The 19,426-nt window shown below is 35.0% G+C and overlaps 2 protein-coding genes and 1 pseudogene across 2 annotated transcripts; 1 reads left to right on the top strand and 2 right to left on the bottom strand.

Annotated features, from left to right (window-relative positions):
* Positions 1 to 2,239: 2,239 nt before the first annotated feature.
* On the top strand, positions 2,240 to 3,056 carry LOC121214073 (ganglioside-induced differentiation-associated protein 2-like; annotated as a pseudogene).
* Positions 3,057 to 8,784: 5,728 nt separating this feature from the next.
* On the bottom strand, positions 8,785 to 10,258 carry LOC121214072 (putative disease resistance protein At4g10780). Its single transcript, XM_041087813.1, has 4 exons — positions 10,032 to 10,258; positions 9,304 to 9,951; positions 9,102 to 9,230; positions 8,785 to 9,019 (listed from the first exon to the last, which is right to left on the bottom strand). The coding sequence occupies exons 1-4, from the start codon at positions 10,256 to 10,258 to the stop codon at positions 8,785 to 8,787; spliced, it is 1,239 nt and encodes a 412-aa protein (XP_040943747.1).
* Positions 10,259 to 12,845: 2,587 nt separating this feature from the next.
* On the bottom strand, positions 12,846 to 17,519 carry LOC121214071 (disease resistance protein SUMM2). The gene is made up of 5 exons (XM_041087812.1): positions 17,444 to 17,519; positions 14,986 to 15,348; positions 14,517 to 14,857; positions 13,841 to 14,443; positions 12,846 to 13,799 (listed from the first exon to the last, which is right to left on the bottom strand). The coding sequence occupies exons 1-5, from the start codon at positions 17,517 to 17,519 to the stop codon at positions 12,846 to 12,848; spliced, it is 2,337 nt and encodes a 778-aa protein (XP_040943746.1).
* Positions 17,520 to 19,426: the final 1,907 nt, after the last annotated feature.

Here is a 19,426-nt window from a genome sequence, read left to right as displayed (position 1 = left end):
CACATGGTCCCCCACAAGGTCCCAACAGTTTGATATGAGATGGTTTTGAATGTGTTTAATCCATTTTCTTTCAATTTGGTTATGGACCTAGTGGTTTTAGAAAGGGGATAAGAAAAAAAATCCTAGTAAAAGATCAATGAAACTGGCGTTTTTTATTTGACAAAGACAAGACGACCAACTCTTTAAATGTACTATTGCATGTTACAATGTAGTATTAGATCAACTAGAATGGATTTTGTTTTGGTGAGTGATGAATAAATTATTATTATTATTATTTGCAGCAATATATTAGGCTATTTTACTAAATCTAACCCAAAAAAATTTGATATTTTACAAACATAACCTTGATTCAAAACATTCACCAAAATGACCTGAAATAAACATTAAAATTGGGTTATGGAAAATAGATGGCTAGCAACCATTTTTTTTTTTATTAAAAATATATATTTTTGAGGTTTTAGACACTAGATAGTCGGCACCTTTTATCTGATTAAAAAAATATTTTTTTGGGAAAGAGTTGCCCACGACAAAAAGTCAAAATCACCCAAAAAAAAATTGGGAATATTGCAAATAACCCCTCATTGTTTCCATCTTTTATTTCTCAATTAATCATATTTTATATTTAAAACATATGAATACTTATCATGTTTTAATTATATTGCATCACTCACATTGTTATAAATTTAAAAACTAATTAAAATAATTGAACTACATTTTTATAAAAATATTACTCATATTTTAAAATAAAAACAATAATTTAACAATTTTTATTGATATTATAAAAGATGAAAACCATTAAAGTATAGTTAATCTAAAAACAAAAATTAAAAAAAATCTGAAATCAAATATGAGAGAAATTCAATCAAGAAAATTTTAAATTTATAAAAATAGTATTCATATATTCAAATTAATTTTTAATTTAATAAAAATTGAGTGATGTAATAATAATAAAATCAGATAGAGTTCAATATTGTTTAAAGTAAAATATGTAATTAAACTTGGGAAATAAAAAGATGGGAAACAAGGAGAGGTTATGTTGCAATATTCCTAATTTTTTTGTTGGGTGATTTGGCCTTTTGTTGGGCACCACTTCCCCCAAAAAATTTTTTAATCAATAAAGGGTCCGGCCTCAGTGTGCCAGCACCCAATTTTTTTTTTTAAAAATACAGTTGCGCATTTAATGTCTAAAACCCAAAAATTATTTTTAATAAAAAAAGTGGTGCCGGCCAATTTTCGATAACCCAATTTACTATTCATTTTAGGTTATTTTGGTGAATGTTTTGAATTAGAGTACTTTTGTAATATCAATTTTTTGGGTTAAATTGGTAAAATAGCCAATATATTACATTGATTTGATTTGTTTCAATCCTTATCTTCTACTTTAAATTAAATCAAGTTCTCAACCTTTTCATGATAAAATTAAGGGAAGGAAAAAGTCAAATGTGGTTTTAGTCTCTTTATGTTAAATTCGAGATTTAATCCATATTTGATCTTTACATTATAATGAAATTACTTAGTTGATGTGGATGTTTCTAAAAAGTTAATATAATTCATCTTTTATGAAAGAAAATTGAGAAGATAATCATTTCATTTAAAATGTTAGAATTGATTCGTATTTTTTATAAAAGAAAATTTGGTCTAATGTGTAATATTATTAAACTTTGTCGTAAATCACTGACTGAACATTAAATTAAGCAATTATACACCAAGGAATTAGTAATTTTAATAGTTTAACCAATTATATACAAAAATTAACAAAAATTAACGGCTCATTATAATTAAATTAATTTTAGTTTTCATAAAAAAATTAAAATAAAGAGATAAATTTTCAATTTTATAAAGTAGTGGGATGTATCACAATAAACCTGTTGAAAAATCCCTTTGACTCATATGCACATATGAACTTTTTGTATAGATACATTAATCATTCATTAATTAATGGGAATAAAAACACTTGAGGATTAAATTATGTGAAACTAAAATACAAAAATAAATAAAAAACTTTAGCATACTAGAAGGACTAAACATAATTTAAGCCGAAAAAGTCTTCAAAAGAAGGGACCCAGTCAAGCTCACGACCTTGGCTCCACAATGGAAGATGCTTTAGAATATTCCCCTTATTATTCAAACATAAAATGACAATTGACTTTATCCTTGAAACCCCATCCAAAGTTCCTCTATAATATAATTTCAATCTTTATCCTTTAATAATTCAAATTACTGCTTACACAGAATAACAATGGCATCTCAATTTCAGAGTCCCATCTCCTCACAAACTCGACATTTCAAGATCCAAGGCAAAGATAAACGCGGCCACAAGATTCTTCGCATTAACCGGAAAGTCCTTCCCCGGTAATGTTTTTATCATCTTTATTGTAATTCGATTTCAATTAGGTTTCTGATTCTGATTACTCTTTTTTTTTATCAGCTCGTTTTTGAGCGTTGATTGTTTGAAAGAGTATTTAGATGAGTATATATTTCCAAGGCTTTCAAAGAAGCCGTTTCGGGTGTTGTACATGCATACCGAGTTCAAAGGACCGACAACTTTCCGGGATCTCAGCCTCCGATCAATCTATGATGCTATTCCGGTCACCGTCAAAGATAATCTCCAATCCGTTTATTTCTGCACCCTGGCCTCCAGTCTCGGCTCTTCCTTGCCACTTTCGGCCGCCTTTCTTTGGTGACGGGTAATATTAACAAATAATCCAATGGTCAAATTCTGGATTTAGTCCTTCTAACTATGTGAAATTTAGGATTTAGTCTTTAATCCATTGTTAAGTATTACGGATACGATTTTTAACCATGGAATGCTATAATGGTTAGGTGTACGGGAAATGAGATACCTTAGCAGGGTGGATTACCTGTGGGAGCACATAAGGAGAAACGAGATTGAGGTCCTGATTTCGTGTATGATCACGATGAAGATATGGAGTACCGTCCGATGATGATGGAGTACGGTTGGGATAGTGATGATCCTCACCCTAGGTGTACGCCGCACCGGCAGTCGCGGTTGATCACCTTCTGCTTCTATCTACTCCATGAGATGCATCTCATAAGACAAATTGTAATTAATTATAAATTAGCAGGCATATGATGATAAGCTCCTTTTTTGCAACTTTAGTTCATTATTATTAGATTATTACATCAAACATAAGAATTCGATATGATTCTGGCTAAACAACGCCCGGATACCAAAGATAGGGTTGAAGAAGCATCGCGGTTCAATTTAATGGCATTTGCTATTGAGAAGATCTCACCACGAAGCTCGAAGACGAACCTTCAACATGAGATTGTTACCAACCTTCCATTGATCCATTGCAACAGAGAGATATGTAAATATAAACATATCATATCGTATACTTTTTTGTAAGAGATACAAATAGAGTTGAGTAAAATTCAATTCAAAATTCGAAAATGAGTTAATTTTAATAAGTCGAATTTGAGTCTATTTTGAATAATAGATTAGTATATATATCTATTTGGTCTATGTAATTTAAAAAATGAGTACATTATCTTTCCTGTTGCAACGGAAGCGTGTGAAAGAGTAAAATTATTGACTGAAAAATCACACTAAGTTCAATTCCCAGGAAAGAGAGGTAGATCACGAAGATCACTAAATACCAAGTCTTTCCTAGCCAGAATACCCTCTATGTAATTTAATAGCACAATAATCACTACAATCACATTCACAAATATGCAAAACAAATAATAAAGAACACCAGAATTTTAACGAGGTTCAGCAAATTTGCCTACGTCCTCGGCACTACCAAATATATTCACTCCAAAAATTACAAGTGAAATTTACAAATAGAGAGAGAGAATAATGCCTTAAGTAGAAGAATGGCAATTATGGATGAAGAAGTAAGAAATGGTTAGACCTATTTATAGTTGAGGTTCAGGATCAACTTGCAATGTCCCTATACAATTAGGGACAAAATTGCAATTATCCCATGCAACTTTTAACCAACTGCAACCAATTTTACTTTCTACTTTCGTGCCCACCTTTTTGACTTTAAACAATGGGTGGGTTCCATATCTCCACCTGAAATTTGATTAGGATAATCTTATCTTCACACATTCTTTCTGCCTTTGACAACAATACTTGATAGTGCCTTCTTCAACTGTTAAACTTGCAGGATATTAATCAAGTTCAAACAATGTTCGAAACTTGGTTGATGTTACCACCTTGGTCATCATATCTGCGGGATTATCTGCAGTCTTGATCTTCTGAAGACAAATTTTCCCCTCTTCAATATTTCCCGCACAAAATGGAATCGTACGTCGATATGTTTTGTACGTGCATGATAGACTTGATTCTTTGCTAAATGAATAGCACTTGACTATCACAATACACGTTAATATGCTCCTGACCAACCCCAAGGTTTAGCCATACCTTGTAACCAAATAGCCTCCTTTACAGCCTCTGTTACAGCTATGTACTCGCTTCTGTGGTTGACAATGCAACTGTAGACTTAGTGTAGACTTCAACTTATTGGTCCTCAGCAAGTGTAAACACATAACCAGTGGTTGATCTTCGCTTGTCCAAATCACCGGCTAGTCAGAATCAACGCACCCAATAACACCTTACCAAGTGTATTATCCTGCTTGAACAGTAATCCAACATCCCGGTCTTCTGAATATACCGTAGAATCCATTTCACAGCTTGCCAATGTCCTTTTCCAGATTATGCATATACCTGCTCACTATACTAACTGCCTGTGAAATGTCAGGTCTTGTACACACCATTGCATACATCAAGCTACCTACTGCATTAGAATACGGAACTTGCAACATGTATTCTCGTTCGTATTGTCGAAGGAGATAGTTGTGCAGAAGCTTGAAATGAGAAGCCACGGGGTACTTACAGGTTTTGTCTGCTCGTTCATGCCAAACTGCTGTAGTACCTTTTCAAATACTGCTTCTGAGACAAGCTAACTCTATCATGAGCTCTATCTCTCCATATTTCCAATGCCGAGAATCTTTTTAGCTTCTCCTAGATCTTTCATCTCAAACTCGAGATTGAGTTGAGTCTTCAATCTTCAATCTCAACTTTGCTCTTAGATGCTATTAGCATATCATCAACATATAAGAGCAAGTATATGAAAGTTCCTTCTTGTAGCTTCTGAAAATACACGCAATGATCAAATTTACTTCTTGTGTACCTTTGCCCTTTCATGAACTGATCAAATCGCTTGTACCACTGCCTCGGAGATTACTTCAATCCATAAAGCGACTTTGTCAGTTGCAAACCCATTTTCTTTTCCAGCAACCTGAATCCATCTGGCTGAGTCATATAGATTTCCTCTTCCAAATCACGTGTAAAAACGCGGTCTTCACATCAAGCTGAACTAGTTCAAGATCATATTGCACCAAGGCTAGCAAAATCCGAATAGACGAATGCTTCACAACTGGGAAAACACTTCATTGTAGTCTATTCCTTCTTTCTGAGCGTAACCTTTGCTACTAATCTAGCCTTGTATCGAATTTTATTTTTATCAGGAAATCCTTCCTTCTTACATATACCCATTTGCATCCATGCCTTCTTTCCCTTGGGTAGTGTCACCAACTCCCAGGTCTTATTTTTATGAAGAGACTGCATTTGTCATTCATTGTTGCTTCCACTTTACACCATCAGGGTTACTTATTACTTCTGTGTAAGTAGAAGGAACATCATCATCTGTAATTGGAAGTGCTTAGGCCACTATATCATCAAAGCGAGCAGGCTTACGAATCTCTCTTCTTGCCTTCTATATGCATTGAATCTTGTTGCTGTAGAGATTCTTGGGTAGGAACCTCTTCATCATTTGGTCCCTTCAATATTAGCTGGATCATCGTTAACCTTTCAAGCTCCACCTGCTGCAAGTACTACCGGTTTTGTCATCCTTTTGTGAATCCTTGTACTTCAACTGTTGATTCATCAAAAGTCACATCTCTACTGAAAACAATCTTCCTTGTATCAGGACACCAGAGACGATATCCTTTTACTCCATCAGTTATACCCAGAATAATGCTTTCTTTGCTCTTGGGTCTAACTTAGATTCTTTACATGATAATATGCAGTGGAACCAAATACATGCAAAGAATCATAATCAGTAGCAGATTTACCAGTCCACATCTCCATAGGAGTTTTCCATTTATTGCAGCTGATGACAAACGGTTAATTAGATGGCATGCATATGTAACTGCCTCAGCCCAAAATTCTTTGCCCAATCCAGCATTGGACAACATACATCGAACTTTCTCCAGTATAGTTCGATTCATTCGTTCTGCCACCCCATTTTGCTGTGGTGTATCCCGAACAGTGAAGTGTCGCACAATGCCCTCATCTTGGCATACTTGTAGAAATGGATCGTTTTTGTACTCAGTACCATTATCTGATCGAAGTCGTTTGACCTTTCGACCAGTCTGAGTCTCCACCATCTTCTTCCATTTCAAAATGATCCAAAACTTCACTTTTTCTTTTCATTAGATACACCCAACTTTTCTTGAATAATCATCAACAAAAGTAACAAAATAGTGCATACCTCCCAAAGAAGCTACTTGGTAGGTCCCCACACATCACTGTGAACGTAGTCCAGAATTCCTTTCGTATTGTGAATTGCTGGACCAAATTTGACCCTCTTCTGCTTGCCCAGAACACAATGTTCACAGAATTCCATTTTGCAAGAATTGCACCTTTCAATAGCCTGCTTCACCAATTCTGCAAAGCTTTTCACCAGCATGTCCCAATCGCATATGCCATAATTGGTAGCCTCTGAATCTACATCTTTTGTAGAAATGTTGATGTTGATCCAATAACTGTACTTCATTAAAAAATACAAGTTATTTCTTCTTGTGCCTTCATACCGTAGTGCCCAGCTACTACTTTTAGTATCCATCTCTCAAGTGATTGTGAGCCCTTTAGATTTAGCACCTAATGAGATGAGATTTTTCTTCAGGCTAGGTACGTACGAACATCTGTCAAGACTTGGTTGACCGTCGTGATTCTTCAATTGGACTGTACCCACTCCCATGTCTTACAAGCACTATCATTGCCCATAAGAACAATTCCACTTCTAGCTCTTTAAGACTAGAAAACCAGTCCTTATTAGGACACATATGGTAAGTACATCCTGAATCCAAAATCCACTCATCCGTTTGACATGCCATTGTCATGCCAACCAGCTAAAGTCTGACTCCTCATCATGCTCCGCTACACATGCATTAGAAATAGCCTTGCCCTTTTGTAGCTTAGGACAATTCTTTTTCCAATGCCCTTTTTCACGGCAAAAGGCACATTCATCTTTGGCGGGTCTCCCTTTGGACTTTCCCTTCTACCAGATTGTGCTGTGTGAACGACCTCTTACTGTTAAGACTTCTGCGTTGTATCTCTGTGATCTCTTTATCTTTCTTCGAGTCTCAGATCTATACACGCATACAGACTGCATCAATGTGATCGTGTCTTCCCATGAGCAATGTGGTGGTAAGATGATCATATCATCAGGAAGGGAATTCAACAAAATAATGCCTTGTCTTCATCTTCAATTTCTCATCCAAATTTAGCAAGTCTGCTAAAATTTTATTGAATGAGTTCACATGGTCATTCATCGACATACCGGGTGCATACGTGAATCGATAAAGTTTCTTTTTCATATAAAGCCTATTTTCAAGACTTTTCGTTAGAAACTTTTCTTCCAGTGTATCCCATAACTTCTTCGCTGATGTCTCCCTCATGACAGAGTACTTCTGCTCTTTGGCCAAACATAGGCGGATTGTACCACACGTCTGTCTATTGATCTTGCCCACTCCTTGTCATCCATCTTGTCAGGTTTTTCTTCAAGGGCTATATCTACTCTTGTGACATAGACATCCAGGATCTCACATTGCCACATACCAAATTATGGTACCGTCAAATTTCTCTACTTCAAATTTTGCATTTGTCACAGTAGTCCTTGCTGATGACGATGCTGCTGCCATTTTTCTCCTCAATCCCAACTACTGTATACGTGAACAGTACCGTATACGTGAATAGTACTGTATAGTAAATAGTGCCATATACGTAATAGTACCGTAAACGGTCGTATTCCCCAAGTACGAACCTGGCTCTGGTACCAATTGTTGCGCGGAAGCGTGTGAAAGAGTAAAATTATTGTACTGAAAAATCACACTAAGTTCAATTCCCAGGAAAGAGAGGTGGATCACGAGGATCGCTTACATACCAGATCTTTCCTAGCCAGAATATCCCTCTATCGTAATTTAATAGCACAATAAATCACTACAATGACACTTGCAAAATATGCAGAACAAAAAATAAAGAACACTAGAATTTTAACGAGGTTCAGCAAATTTTGCCTACGTCCTTGGGCACTACCAAATATATTTCACTCCAAAAATACAAGTGAAAGTTTACAAATAGGGAGAGAGAACAATTGCCTTAAGTAGAGAATGGCAAGTTGGGATGAAGAAAGTAAGAAATGGTTAGGCCTATTTATAATTGAGGTTTAAGGATCAACTTGCAATGTCCTATACAATTAGGGACCAAAATTGCAATTATCCCATGCCAACTTTTAACCCAACTTGCCAACCAATCTTACTTTCTACTTTCGGTGCCCACCCTTTTGACTTTTCAACAATTGGGTGGGTTCCAATAATTACCTTCAAATCATTCCTGCCAAGAAACAAAGTTTGGAGATTGGGACATTCCAATATCTCAGTTAGATTTTCATTTGATTCTCCATCAGCGACATTCTTGTTACCTCTTCCCACTTTTAGCTTTCAGTTGTTCCTTTAACTGAACACCTGATTTTACAAAAACTTCTCCTTCTCAGATTCACCAGCAATCCACAAAGCCATGTCGCGAATCACATCGTGCATCTTTACACTAACATTATATTGTCCTTTCTCCAATAAGCATGCGTCAATAAGAGAACCTATAATGAAATGTCCCTGGTTTCTGGCATTGCTCAAATTGGCATGCTCGTCCAAAAGTCCTTCCCCGATCCAACAATCTACTAGTTCGTCTTTTGGATGAGATAATCTTCTGGATATAAAGAACAATACAAGAAACAAGATCTGAACCTTCATCAGGTAAACAGTCATAACTGAATTTTAACTTGGGATACATCTCTTTCCCTACCCCTGGCAACACAGAGGCTGCTGATTGCCTTAAAACTTCTGTAGCATATTCCATTCTCGAGGGGTCTTCTTGGATGCCATGCCTCGCCCAATTGTAATGAGAGCGAGAGGTAGCCCTGCACACTCTTCAACCACCGCTTCAGCTAACTTGCAAATATCTGGATGCATTCGAAGGGTTTCTGATCCAACCTTCTCCTCGAACAGTTTGAAAGCTTCTCCTGTGGTAAACATTCCACTTTGATATTATTATCCATGTTCGGTTGCATTTGACAGCACACGTCAAGACGACGAGTTGTGAAAATGACTTTAGAGCCATTTTGTTGTGTTGGAAGAGGCACCCCAGCTCTTGTGAGATCAAACCATTCCCATATATCATCCAACAACAATGCAAACTTCTTTCTACATAATACGTTGAAGATATCTCCAGCTTTCTCATCACGGCTCTTAAATTCCCAACCTTCATTGGAAAGGCCTATTCTTTTGGCAATCTGATTCTGGACTTTTTCAATTGGCCGATCTTGAGATGCAACTGCCCAAATTACATGGTAATCATGGCTAGTATCATGGAATTTGTTATTGATTTGGTTTAGGAGGGTTGTCTGCCAACCCCTCCTAAGCCATATATGACAATAATTCCCACTTGTTCCTTTTGAAGACAGCTCCAACCTGATTACATAGGACTCTAAACACACAGTTGGATCAGAAGGTCGTTTATTTGCGAAAGGAATTGGTGGCTTGCAGGCCACATCACTGAAATCTCCATTCTCCTTCATGTCTTTCACCTCTTGGAGTATTGTGGCGATTTGCTTCCCGAACTTGTGGGTGGACCTGGGATGCCTGGAACAACAACCTCCCATACATAACTTTTCAACATGCTGAGGACTTTGGACAATCAGTTTATCAGCATCGGTTATCACACGATCAGCCCTCTGAGCCAAAGATCAACTTGGGGTAGCCGCTTAAGTTGCTTCTCATCTTCGGCGAACCTGACCCTGCTCATCAGATCCCTCCTGGTCGCCTTCAAATCTTCCACTTCAGGTTTTAAAGCAGGGAGGTTTTCTTCAAGTTTGCATAGAAAAGCAGAATCCCAGCAACGGGTAATGATGGTATCGAGTGAAAGTGAGATTGAGAAGATATTACTCATACCTGTTTTTGATTTTAGAAGAGTGAGCTGAACAATTTCTGGAAATAGAAGCAAGGAATAAATCAAAGATGCTTATAGAGCTATATGAAAGATTGAGAATATTTTGGTAAACAAAAACAAAGAGAGAAAATTCGCAGGTAAAGAAAGACAAACCGTTGGAAGTTCACATGTATTTTGGTACCAAAAATAATTAAAATATAAAATAATCAAAGATGTTTAAAATTTACATAAATATTTACAAAGTGTTTAAATTATGCTAAAATATATTACAATTTGTTAATTAAAAAATGTATATAAATTAAACTATACAAAATTAAAATTAAGTTACTATGTTTTTAAAAAATTAAATTAAATTACATTTATAAATATTTTTTCCATAACTGTTTTAATTAAAAAAAACTATATATACAAGTATTTAAAATACTAAAATAATTATATATTGTATTAAATTTAAGTGGTTTTATATTTTATTTAATTAAAATTTTGCTTCTAAAATTTTAAAGTTAATATTTATTGAAATGCTTAATATATCATTTGATACTTAAAGTTTAATAATTTTTTTTTAATGTGGTACCTGTATTTTAAAAAGGTATAATTTTGATACCTAAAGGTTATAAATTATAAAGTTTGAAGTTTTTTATGATTTTGTTAATAGAATGAATATTTTAGTGGTATGATCCAATAAAGGAATTCACAGGTTGAACCAACATCTCTCTCTCTTTCTAGGGTTCCACTTTCTTTGGTAGCTTTGGGCAGGGCATTATGGGTGGACAGTCTGTCCAATTTGGCATGCTGATATTTATTTATGACAGATGAAAGGAAATTCTTGTCTTTTGTGTGGAAACCATTCCCCTCATTGGCAACTTGCAATCAACCAGTGAATCTGCAGTTTTAAAACCTGAATTTTATTCTAAAGTCTGAATTCCAGTTTGGCATGCTGAGAGTATGACAGATGAAAGGAAATTCTTGTCTTTTGTGTGGAAACCACTCCCCTCATTGGCAACTTGCATTATTGAGAAGAACTAAAATCCCATCAAAAAAAGAAAAAGGAATACTAATAGCAGCATGTGTAAGATGTTAGGTAGTAACATTCAACATTACTCTGCCACCTTCCTAGCAATTCATCAGCAAATGAAATCCCTGTTCTAGGAAAGTAAAGAGAAGTAAAGAACTAAAGCACCTATAGCCTTTGACTTTTTTGTTATCCAAATGGAAGCTAGAGTTCCAAAAAAGCTTTGCTCACTTACTGATAGGACTGAATCGGTAGCATTCATACTAGCACCATTATTGCCACTTAAACAATGATCAGAAAAGGAAACACAAGAGACAGCATTGGAAGATGAAGACAACTAAATCCAAGACCATATGTTTAATGATACATATATGACAATAAAATCCTACTTGTTATTTGAATAACTATCGTTATTTGACAACAAAATAGACAGCATTTGTAGTTTACAGAGGTATGAAGAAAAGGAGAAAAGCAATTTGAGTGGATTCATCTTCTCATTCTACATTTTTCCACCACTACTCATCTTCTAAAATGATGAGCGTTTGTCCTTTTGCAGTATCGGAGTTTAGTGGGAGCTTCTTCAGCATTGGGCATTCTACAATTGATATTTCCTTCAGCTGTGGGAAAGGCAGAGCATGGCAGTATAATGTCAAGGTTGGAAGAATTTGAGAAAGAAGAACTTCAGCTAAAGATGAGTTGAGTAAAGCTGCTGAAAGTGATGGTGATGAAGATGAGCTGACTAAAGCTGGTTTTCATAGAAAAAAAAGATGAAGGTTACAGTTATCTTGATCATGGTCAAAGATATTGAGAGGTAATGTTGGGATTTGGTGCTTTTACCTGTTAATACAAATGTATGTTGAATGTGTCACTCATGAAATAGGTATATGACTCTGAGTGAAGGAAACAACAACAGCAGTCCAAAGGAAAAGAACCAATTGAAGAGATGTCCAATAAATATAAGCATCAGGATTTAACTAATCAGTTTGCTGTAAGTGATCAAATCTTTGCATGCCTTTTTTGTCTTATAGCCTTTCTTTGATAATCCTTCTAACTTATTGATAAATGAAGCCTGAAGCCTGTATATTAGAAATGCAGTCTACTGGATTGACAGAGGAACCTGTTACCAAAGGTAACTACGATGGTTATGTTTCTGACTTATGGCATGTGGTCTGAAGAAGGGGAAAGAAATTATGTTATCTACTGACAGATGTGAATATCATTTCAAGTTTGATTTATAGATGAGACAATTCCTTTGTTTTATCTTACTCAGGTGAAATTTCACATGGTCGAATTGTACAGCAAGACACAATGACTTCAAGTCCTTCCATAAATGCATCAGCTCCTTTCGAAAAGGTAAGTTTGAAGCAGAACCATCATAATGAAATAAGGCAATATTTGAGCTCTGCTCTTTGGGAGAAGCTAAAATAGAGAAAACCAACATGATATACTCTCAAATCCAAACATTTTATTATAAATTACATGTAATTTAAAGATATGCAAAATAGAACTTACAGTGAGGTATGCAATGATACAATAATGGCTTTAAGCCTTAATTAATATCCAACATTTCATAGATTACTGAGGTCTGAAAGAGGGGAGAAAAGCAGTTCGAGTGGATTCATCCTCCCATTCTACATCTTTCCACCACCCCTTCTCTCCTTTAATGATGAGTCTCTGTCCTTTTGCACTATTGGAGTTTAGTGGGAGCTTCTTCAGCATTGGGCATTTTACAATTGATATTTTCTTCAGCCGTGGGAAAGGCAGAGCATGGCAGTATATTGTCTTCATTTTAGGCAGACGACATAGATCCAACTGCTCGAGCCTAGAAAATAAGTTTGTATTTGCCTTTGAATCAGTGACTTCATCAACTTTTTCCTCACTAATGATTTCTTCTAAACTGTTACAACCACGTATAAGTAGTTTTTCCAAATGTGGAGCAAAAATTACCCAACTCACATCCATCATTTGTTTGCAATAGGTTAGGCCTACATACCGAAGGCTATGGAAGTATCTTGCACCTTCAACTATGTTGCTTTCGATCTTCACTTCTTTCAGATCCATACAATTCGTACATTTTATAGAACATAGGTTCTGCAGATTTGCTAAAGCCAAAATATTCAATGACCTTGAATCTCTGAAATCTAGAAGGCTTACATGTTCAATGGCACAGCTAAAGAACTTGTTGAACCTCGAAGCTTTTTCCAACTCCGAAGCGCTTCTAAAAGTAAGAGTCAATACATTCAAATATTTTAAATGCTCCAGATCCTCCAAAAGCAATGAACATCCATAGCCACATCTCATCATTTTCAGTACTTGCAACTTAGAGAAACTGGATATAAGTTGTTGTGGGATCATTTCTAGATCGCGTGTCCACTCTAGATTCAAATATTTCAGCTTTTCCAGGGCCCTCAATTCGACCGGCAACTTTCTTATTTTTGTGAATGACAGGTTGAGATGTTCTAGTGAAACCAACTTTGCAATTCCTACAGGCAATTCTTCGAATTCGTATTGTCGGACAAGTCTAGAACCCTTAGCATCGGCATAGAATTAAAGAAATCATCCATGATTACCTTCAAATCATTGCTGCTAAGAAACAAAGTTTGGAGATTGGGACATTCCAATATCTCAGTTAGATTTTCGATTTGATTATCCATCAGCGACATTCTTCTTATCTCTTCCCACTTTTCAGCTTCCGGTAGTTCCTTTAACTGAACACCTGATTTTACCAAAAATTTATCCTTCTCAAACTCACCAACAATCCACAAAGCCATGTCGCGAACCACATCGTGCATCCTTACACGATCACTAAAACGTACTTTCTCCAATAAGCATGCCTCAATAAGAGAACCTATAAAGAAACGTCCCTGGTTTCTGGCAGTGCTTAAATCGGTATGCTCGTCCATAAATCCTTCCCCGATCCAACAATGTATTAGTTCATCTATTTGGATGGGATGATCTTCTGGATATAAAGAACAATACAAGAAACAAGATTTGACTCTTTCACTCGTTAAACTGTCATAACTGAATTTTAACTTGGGATACATCTCTTTCCCTACCCCTGGGAACACAGAAGCTGCTGATTGCCTTAAAACTTCAATAGCATATTCCCATTCTGGAGGGGTCTTCTTGGATGCCATGGCTCGCCCAATTGTTAATGAGAGCGAGAGGTAGTCCTGCACACTCTTCAACCACCGCTTTAGCTAACTTGCGAATATCTGGATGCAGTTGAAGGGTTTCTGACCCAACCTTCTCCTCGAACAATTTCAAAGCTTTTCCTGGTGGTAAACATTCAACTTTGATATTATTCGCCATGTTCGGTTGCATTTGACAGCACACGTCACGACTACGAGTTGTGAAAATGACTTTAGAGCCATTTCCTTGTGTTGGAAGAGGTACCCCGGCTCCTGTGAGATCAAACCGTTCCCATATATCATCCAATAACAATGCAAACTTCTTTCTACATAATACGTTGAAGATATCTCCAGCTTTCTCATCACGGCTCCTAGATTCCCAACCTTCATTGGAAAGGCCTATTCTTTTGGCAATCTCATCCTGGACTTTTTCAATTGGCCGATCTTGAGATGCAACTGCCCAAATTACACGGTAATCATGGGTAGTATCATGGAATATGTTATTGATTTGGTTTAGGAGGGTTGTCTTGCCAACCCTCCTAAGCCATATATTCCAATAACTCCCACTTGTTCCTTTTGAAGACTGCTCCAAACCTGATTGACATAGGACTCTAAACCCACAGTTGGCTCAGAAGGTCGTTTAGTTGCAGAAGGAAGTGGTGGCTTGCGGGCCACATCACTGAAATCTCCATTCTCCTTCAGATGTTTCACCTCTTGGAGTATTGTGGCGATTTGCTTCCCGAACTTGTGGGTGGACCTGGGATGCCTGGAACAACAACCTCCCATACATAACTTTTCAACTTGCTGAGGACTTTCCCGACTCAGTTGATCAGCATCGGCTACCACATGATCGGCCCTCTGAAGCCAACCCTCAACTTGGTTTAGCCGCTTATGCTGCTGCTCATCTTCAGCAATTCTGACCCTGCTCGTCAGATCACCCTGAGCTCCTTCAGTTTTGCTACTTCAGCTTGTAAAGCATGAAGGTTATCTTCGAGGTTGCATATATAAATTGCCTGTCTAGCAGCACAATCCCAGCAACGGGTAATGATGGTATCGAGTGAAAGTGAGATTGAGAAGATATTACCCATACCTGGTTTTGATTTTAGAAGAGTGAGTTCAACAATTTCAGGAAATAGAAGCAAGGAATAGATCAAAGGTGCTTATGGAGTTATATGAAAGAGTAAGAATATTTTGGTAAACAAAAACAGAGAAAGAAAATTGGCAGGTAAACCCATTAACTTGTACTGCAGTTGCACACAGTTCTCTTTGATTTTGAAAGTTTTAGTACTACAAATATACTACAATTATTGACACAATGGGTCCATTGTAAGGCATTTTCGGTGTGCAGTGAAAATAATTTAATTTATTATGTAAATATAATTAATTATATATAATTCTCATATTTGAAAGTCAAATTGATGGCTCTTTCAAAATCCTTATATAAAGAATTATTCTTTATTTTGATATTTTAATTAATTTTTAAATTTCTTTCATATATTTTAGTTTAATTAATTTAAATTTTAGTTTCTTACTAAACCTTGCAAAATTAAAAAATTAATTTCAATTATTCTTTTTGAAATTGTTTAAAATTTTACACTTCCTTGATTATTTGAAACTGTCTGGAAAATTTCACCATTGGCAATTATCTGCATGAAGATGGTCAAAAGCATATATGAGATAGAACTGAAAAGGAGATTGGCAAATTTAGGGTCTTTCCAAGAACTACCTCCCTAATTAGCAACTCACTATCGAAGTTCAATATATCAAAACATTTAGTTGCCAAATGTGAATTAACAGACCAACCAAAAACATTCACTCACCTTGCATCAATAATTTCAAGCATTGGAGCCAAATGCCAATGGAAGAAATAAAATTTTGTTTCAGGGGTGAACAAAATAAGACAAAAGGACCATTTCCATAATTTACCCTTTCCTTTTTATATAAAGTCTAGAAAGTACATGCACAGAATAGGATTCAAACCTCAAAAATCATAAACTCTACTCCCTCAATTTTATCATCCCAACCCAAAATATCTAGTTTATATTGTATAGAGGAACAAGACATTGAATACGACAACAAAATCACATGTAATCTAGGGACACGCAAGACAAAACTTACTACGAACTATGTTATGATACTGTGATACAACAAGCGCTTTAACCCTTTCCAACCCTAATTTCCAGCATATTGTGAAAACAGAGGTTTGAAAGAGGTAAGAAAAGCAATTGGAGTGGATTCATGTTCCCATTCTACATCTTTCCACCACTTCTCTCCTTTAATGACAATCTTCCGTCCCTGGGCACTATTGAACTTTAGTGGGAGCTTCTTCAACGTTGGCCATTTTTCATTTATAATTTCCTTTAGTTGTTGAAAGGGCAGAGCATCCCGATATATTGTCTTCATTTTGGGCAGATAATGTTGATCCAAAATTTTGAGCTTAGAAAAGAAGTTTGAATTCTCCTTCAATTCTGCAACTTCATTATGTTTTTCCCAACTGATAATTTCTTCTAAACCTAGGCATTGCCATATAGATAGTTCTTCCAAATGTTGAGCAAAAGTTACCCAACTCATATCCCTCAGATTATGGCTGCTAAATAAGGATAGAAATCGAAGGCTATGGAAGCATCCTGCACTTGCAATCCATGCACTATCGATCTTCACCTCTTCTAGATCCATACAACTCGAAAGTCGTGAAGTATATAGATATAAGCATATTTACTAAAGTCAAAACGTTCAACGACCTTAAGCCTATGAAATTGTTGGAGTTTATCAACAATAAAAGACTGAGAACAGAGAATAAAAATGAGAAGCTAAAAACAAGAAGCTGAAAACGTTTTTCATCATCAATTTCTGAAGGAACTGTTGCCTTTAAGTTACAAGCATTACCGAATACATAACAACTCCCACTAACAACATTGAAACTTACAAAACATTACTTGTACACTTAAACACACTGACTTATCAGCCAAATCAGTACCTAAGCATAAACATATCAGCTAACTAGCCTTTGTACATCATTACAACTGAGCTACACTAGTTTACCATGCAATTCTGTCATACTTGCATGTAACAATGCTTCAGCTGCATGGTTGTGCATCAAGAGTTCTTGCTGCTGCATGGCTGGTCCATAGTCAACACTCTTCCTTGGCTTCTATGCAGTAGACACCGTTATTGCTTCTCAAGCTCTCGAACCAAGTAGTCCCAAGGGGCTTAGTTAAAATGTCAGCAAACTTATTACAATATTTATGTCCTTTGCAGTCATCTGGTTGGAAACCTTGGAAGCCGGTGTGTAGATTCAAAATGCAAAGGAAGTAGGTTGAGCATTGTATGACAAAAATAGATGTAAAAAATGAGACATTTCAGTATGTATAATATGATCAAATCATAAGTAATTGCTGATCCTAATTGTGGAGTTAAAGTTTTGTTCAAATGGATTTGAGGGAGAGTTGTCGTTACTGTTTGAATACCAGGGGTCAAAATTAAATTATAATTTTTTTATGATAGTAAGAGTATAATTTCACAATTTTAATAGTATATATCTTTATATATTTTAATAGTTAATTTTTGTTTAAATTTATTAGTATTTGTAAATAATTAATACATATATATTTGATCATAATTTCATTTTAATTTAGGATCAAATATATATGTATTTATTCATTTATTTAGGCTTATTGTGTTTATTCATTTATTTTATTATAATTTAGGCTCTAAATTTCATTTTAATTCCAATTTAATCCTTTATTTTCTTAATTTCAAACTTTTATTCTTTTATATGCACATTGTTCTTGCTCTATTTTATTTATTTATTTTTACATTCATTTATTCATTTATTTATTTTTATCCTTGTATTCACTTATTATTCTTCCATTTTTTATTTACTTTCATTAGTTATTCATTTTATTTATGCCTTCATTATTATTGATATTTTGTTATCTATTATTATTTCATTATTATTTATCACCCCTTTTTTTTTATACCTTTGATATTAGATTTTTTTTACTTGTACATATATTATTTTTTATTATTTCATTTATTTATATATTTTATTCCAAATTGTACCTTTAAATTTATTTATGTATTTATTTTATTTATTTCTTTGTTTTTAAGTTGGTATTGTCCTTTTATGTGCATACTTTGTTATTATTTATTTCATTTATCTTTGATTGTTCATATTATTGTTAAAATAGTGTATATTATGTGATGCTTGTAAATTGTTTTTATTAATATACGTCATTTACATGACATTTCATCTACATCATTGTTCCGTTTTCTATGTCATCATTTCATCTCATTTCGTTAAAATCACGTCAAAAAATCGGGTTTAAATGTATTTTTTAATAATAAGCCGCTTTATGTTATATCCGGAATAAGAAAAATACATTATTTTAAATATTGCATTTGATACTATTCAAAAAAGGTTTTCAAAATAGGCAATGCTCCGCATTTGGAGATTCGAGAAGTTGTACCCTAATTTACGAGATTTCGATTTTCACGTTGGTCCTAAATAATCGAACATCCTTTAAATTTTTAAATACATGAGATTCGATCAATAATAAAGTAAAAGGAAAACATATTTTCGGGAATTTAATGTGTCGTATCCTAACTTACAAGGTACGACCTGTTAATTACTTCGAGAAAAGAGGTCCTTTTACATGTTTTCATTATTTCAAGAGATTTTATTAAAAATGCATAATACAAAAAATGATCATTTTTTAAATTTCTTTTCAAATTTTTGACTTTCGATGATAAGACATTAATTAATCAATTAGGTACCAATTTTGGGCGTTACGAGACTGCTAATCCTTCCTCGTATATAACCGACTCTCGAACCTATTTTTTGGATTTTCGTAGACTAACAACATCGTTTTAAAAAATCAAATCTCTTATTAAAATGATCAAATTATGAGGTGATCCGATCACAGCTCATAAAACAAAGGATTGGTGGCGACTCCCGTTTTTTCGTTTTCATTTTCAAAATAAAAGTCTACCATTTAAAAAAATGGTTTCAACAGTATACATTTA

This window comes from Gossypium hirsutum, chromosome D01 (genome assembly GCF_007990345.1).
Source record: "Gossypium hirsutum isolate 1008001.06 chromosome D01, Gossypium_hirsutum_v2.1, whole genome shotgun sequence".
NCBI lineage: Eukaryota > Viridiplantae > Streptophyta > Magnoliopsida > Malvales > Malvaceae > Gossypium > Gossypium hirsutum.
This window is presented reverse-complemented; position numbering and strand designations above follow the sequence as displayed.

Excerpts from the sequence above, each read along its gene's own strand:
- LOC121214072 (XM_041087813.1), bottom strand. The coding sequence starts at position 10,258 with ATGAGTAATATCTTCTCAATCTCACTTTCACTCGATACCATCATTACC. Across the intron at positions 9,952-10,031 it reads TGGCTCAGAGGGCTGATCGT|GCATCCCAGGTCCACCCACA; the intron begins GTGATAACCGAT and ends TTGTTGTTCCAG. Across the intron at positions 9,231-9,303 it reads TCAAACTGTTCGAGGAGAAG|GGCTACCTCTCGCTCTCATT; the intron begins GTTGGATCAGAA and ends AAGAGTGTGCAG.
- LOC121214071 (XM_041087812.1), bottom strand. The coding sequence starts at position 17,519 with ATGCAGCAGCAAGAACTCTTGATGCACAACCATGCAGCTGAAGCATTG. Across the intron at positions 14,444-14,516 it reads TGAAATTGTTCGAGGAGAAG|GACTACCTCTCGCTCTCATT; the intron begins GTTGGGTCAGAA and ends AAGAGTGTGCAG. Across the intron at positions 13,800-13,840 it reads TTAGCAGCAATGATTTGAAG|GGTTCTAGACTTGTCCGACA; the intron begins GTAATCATGGAT and ends GCCGATGCTAAG.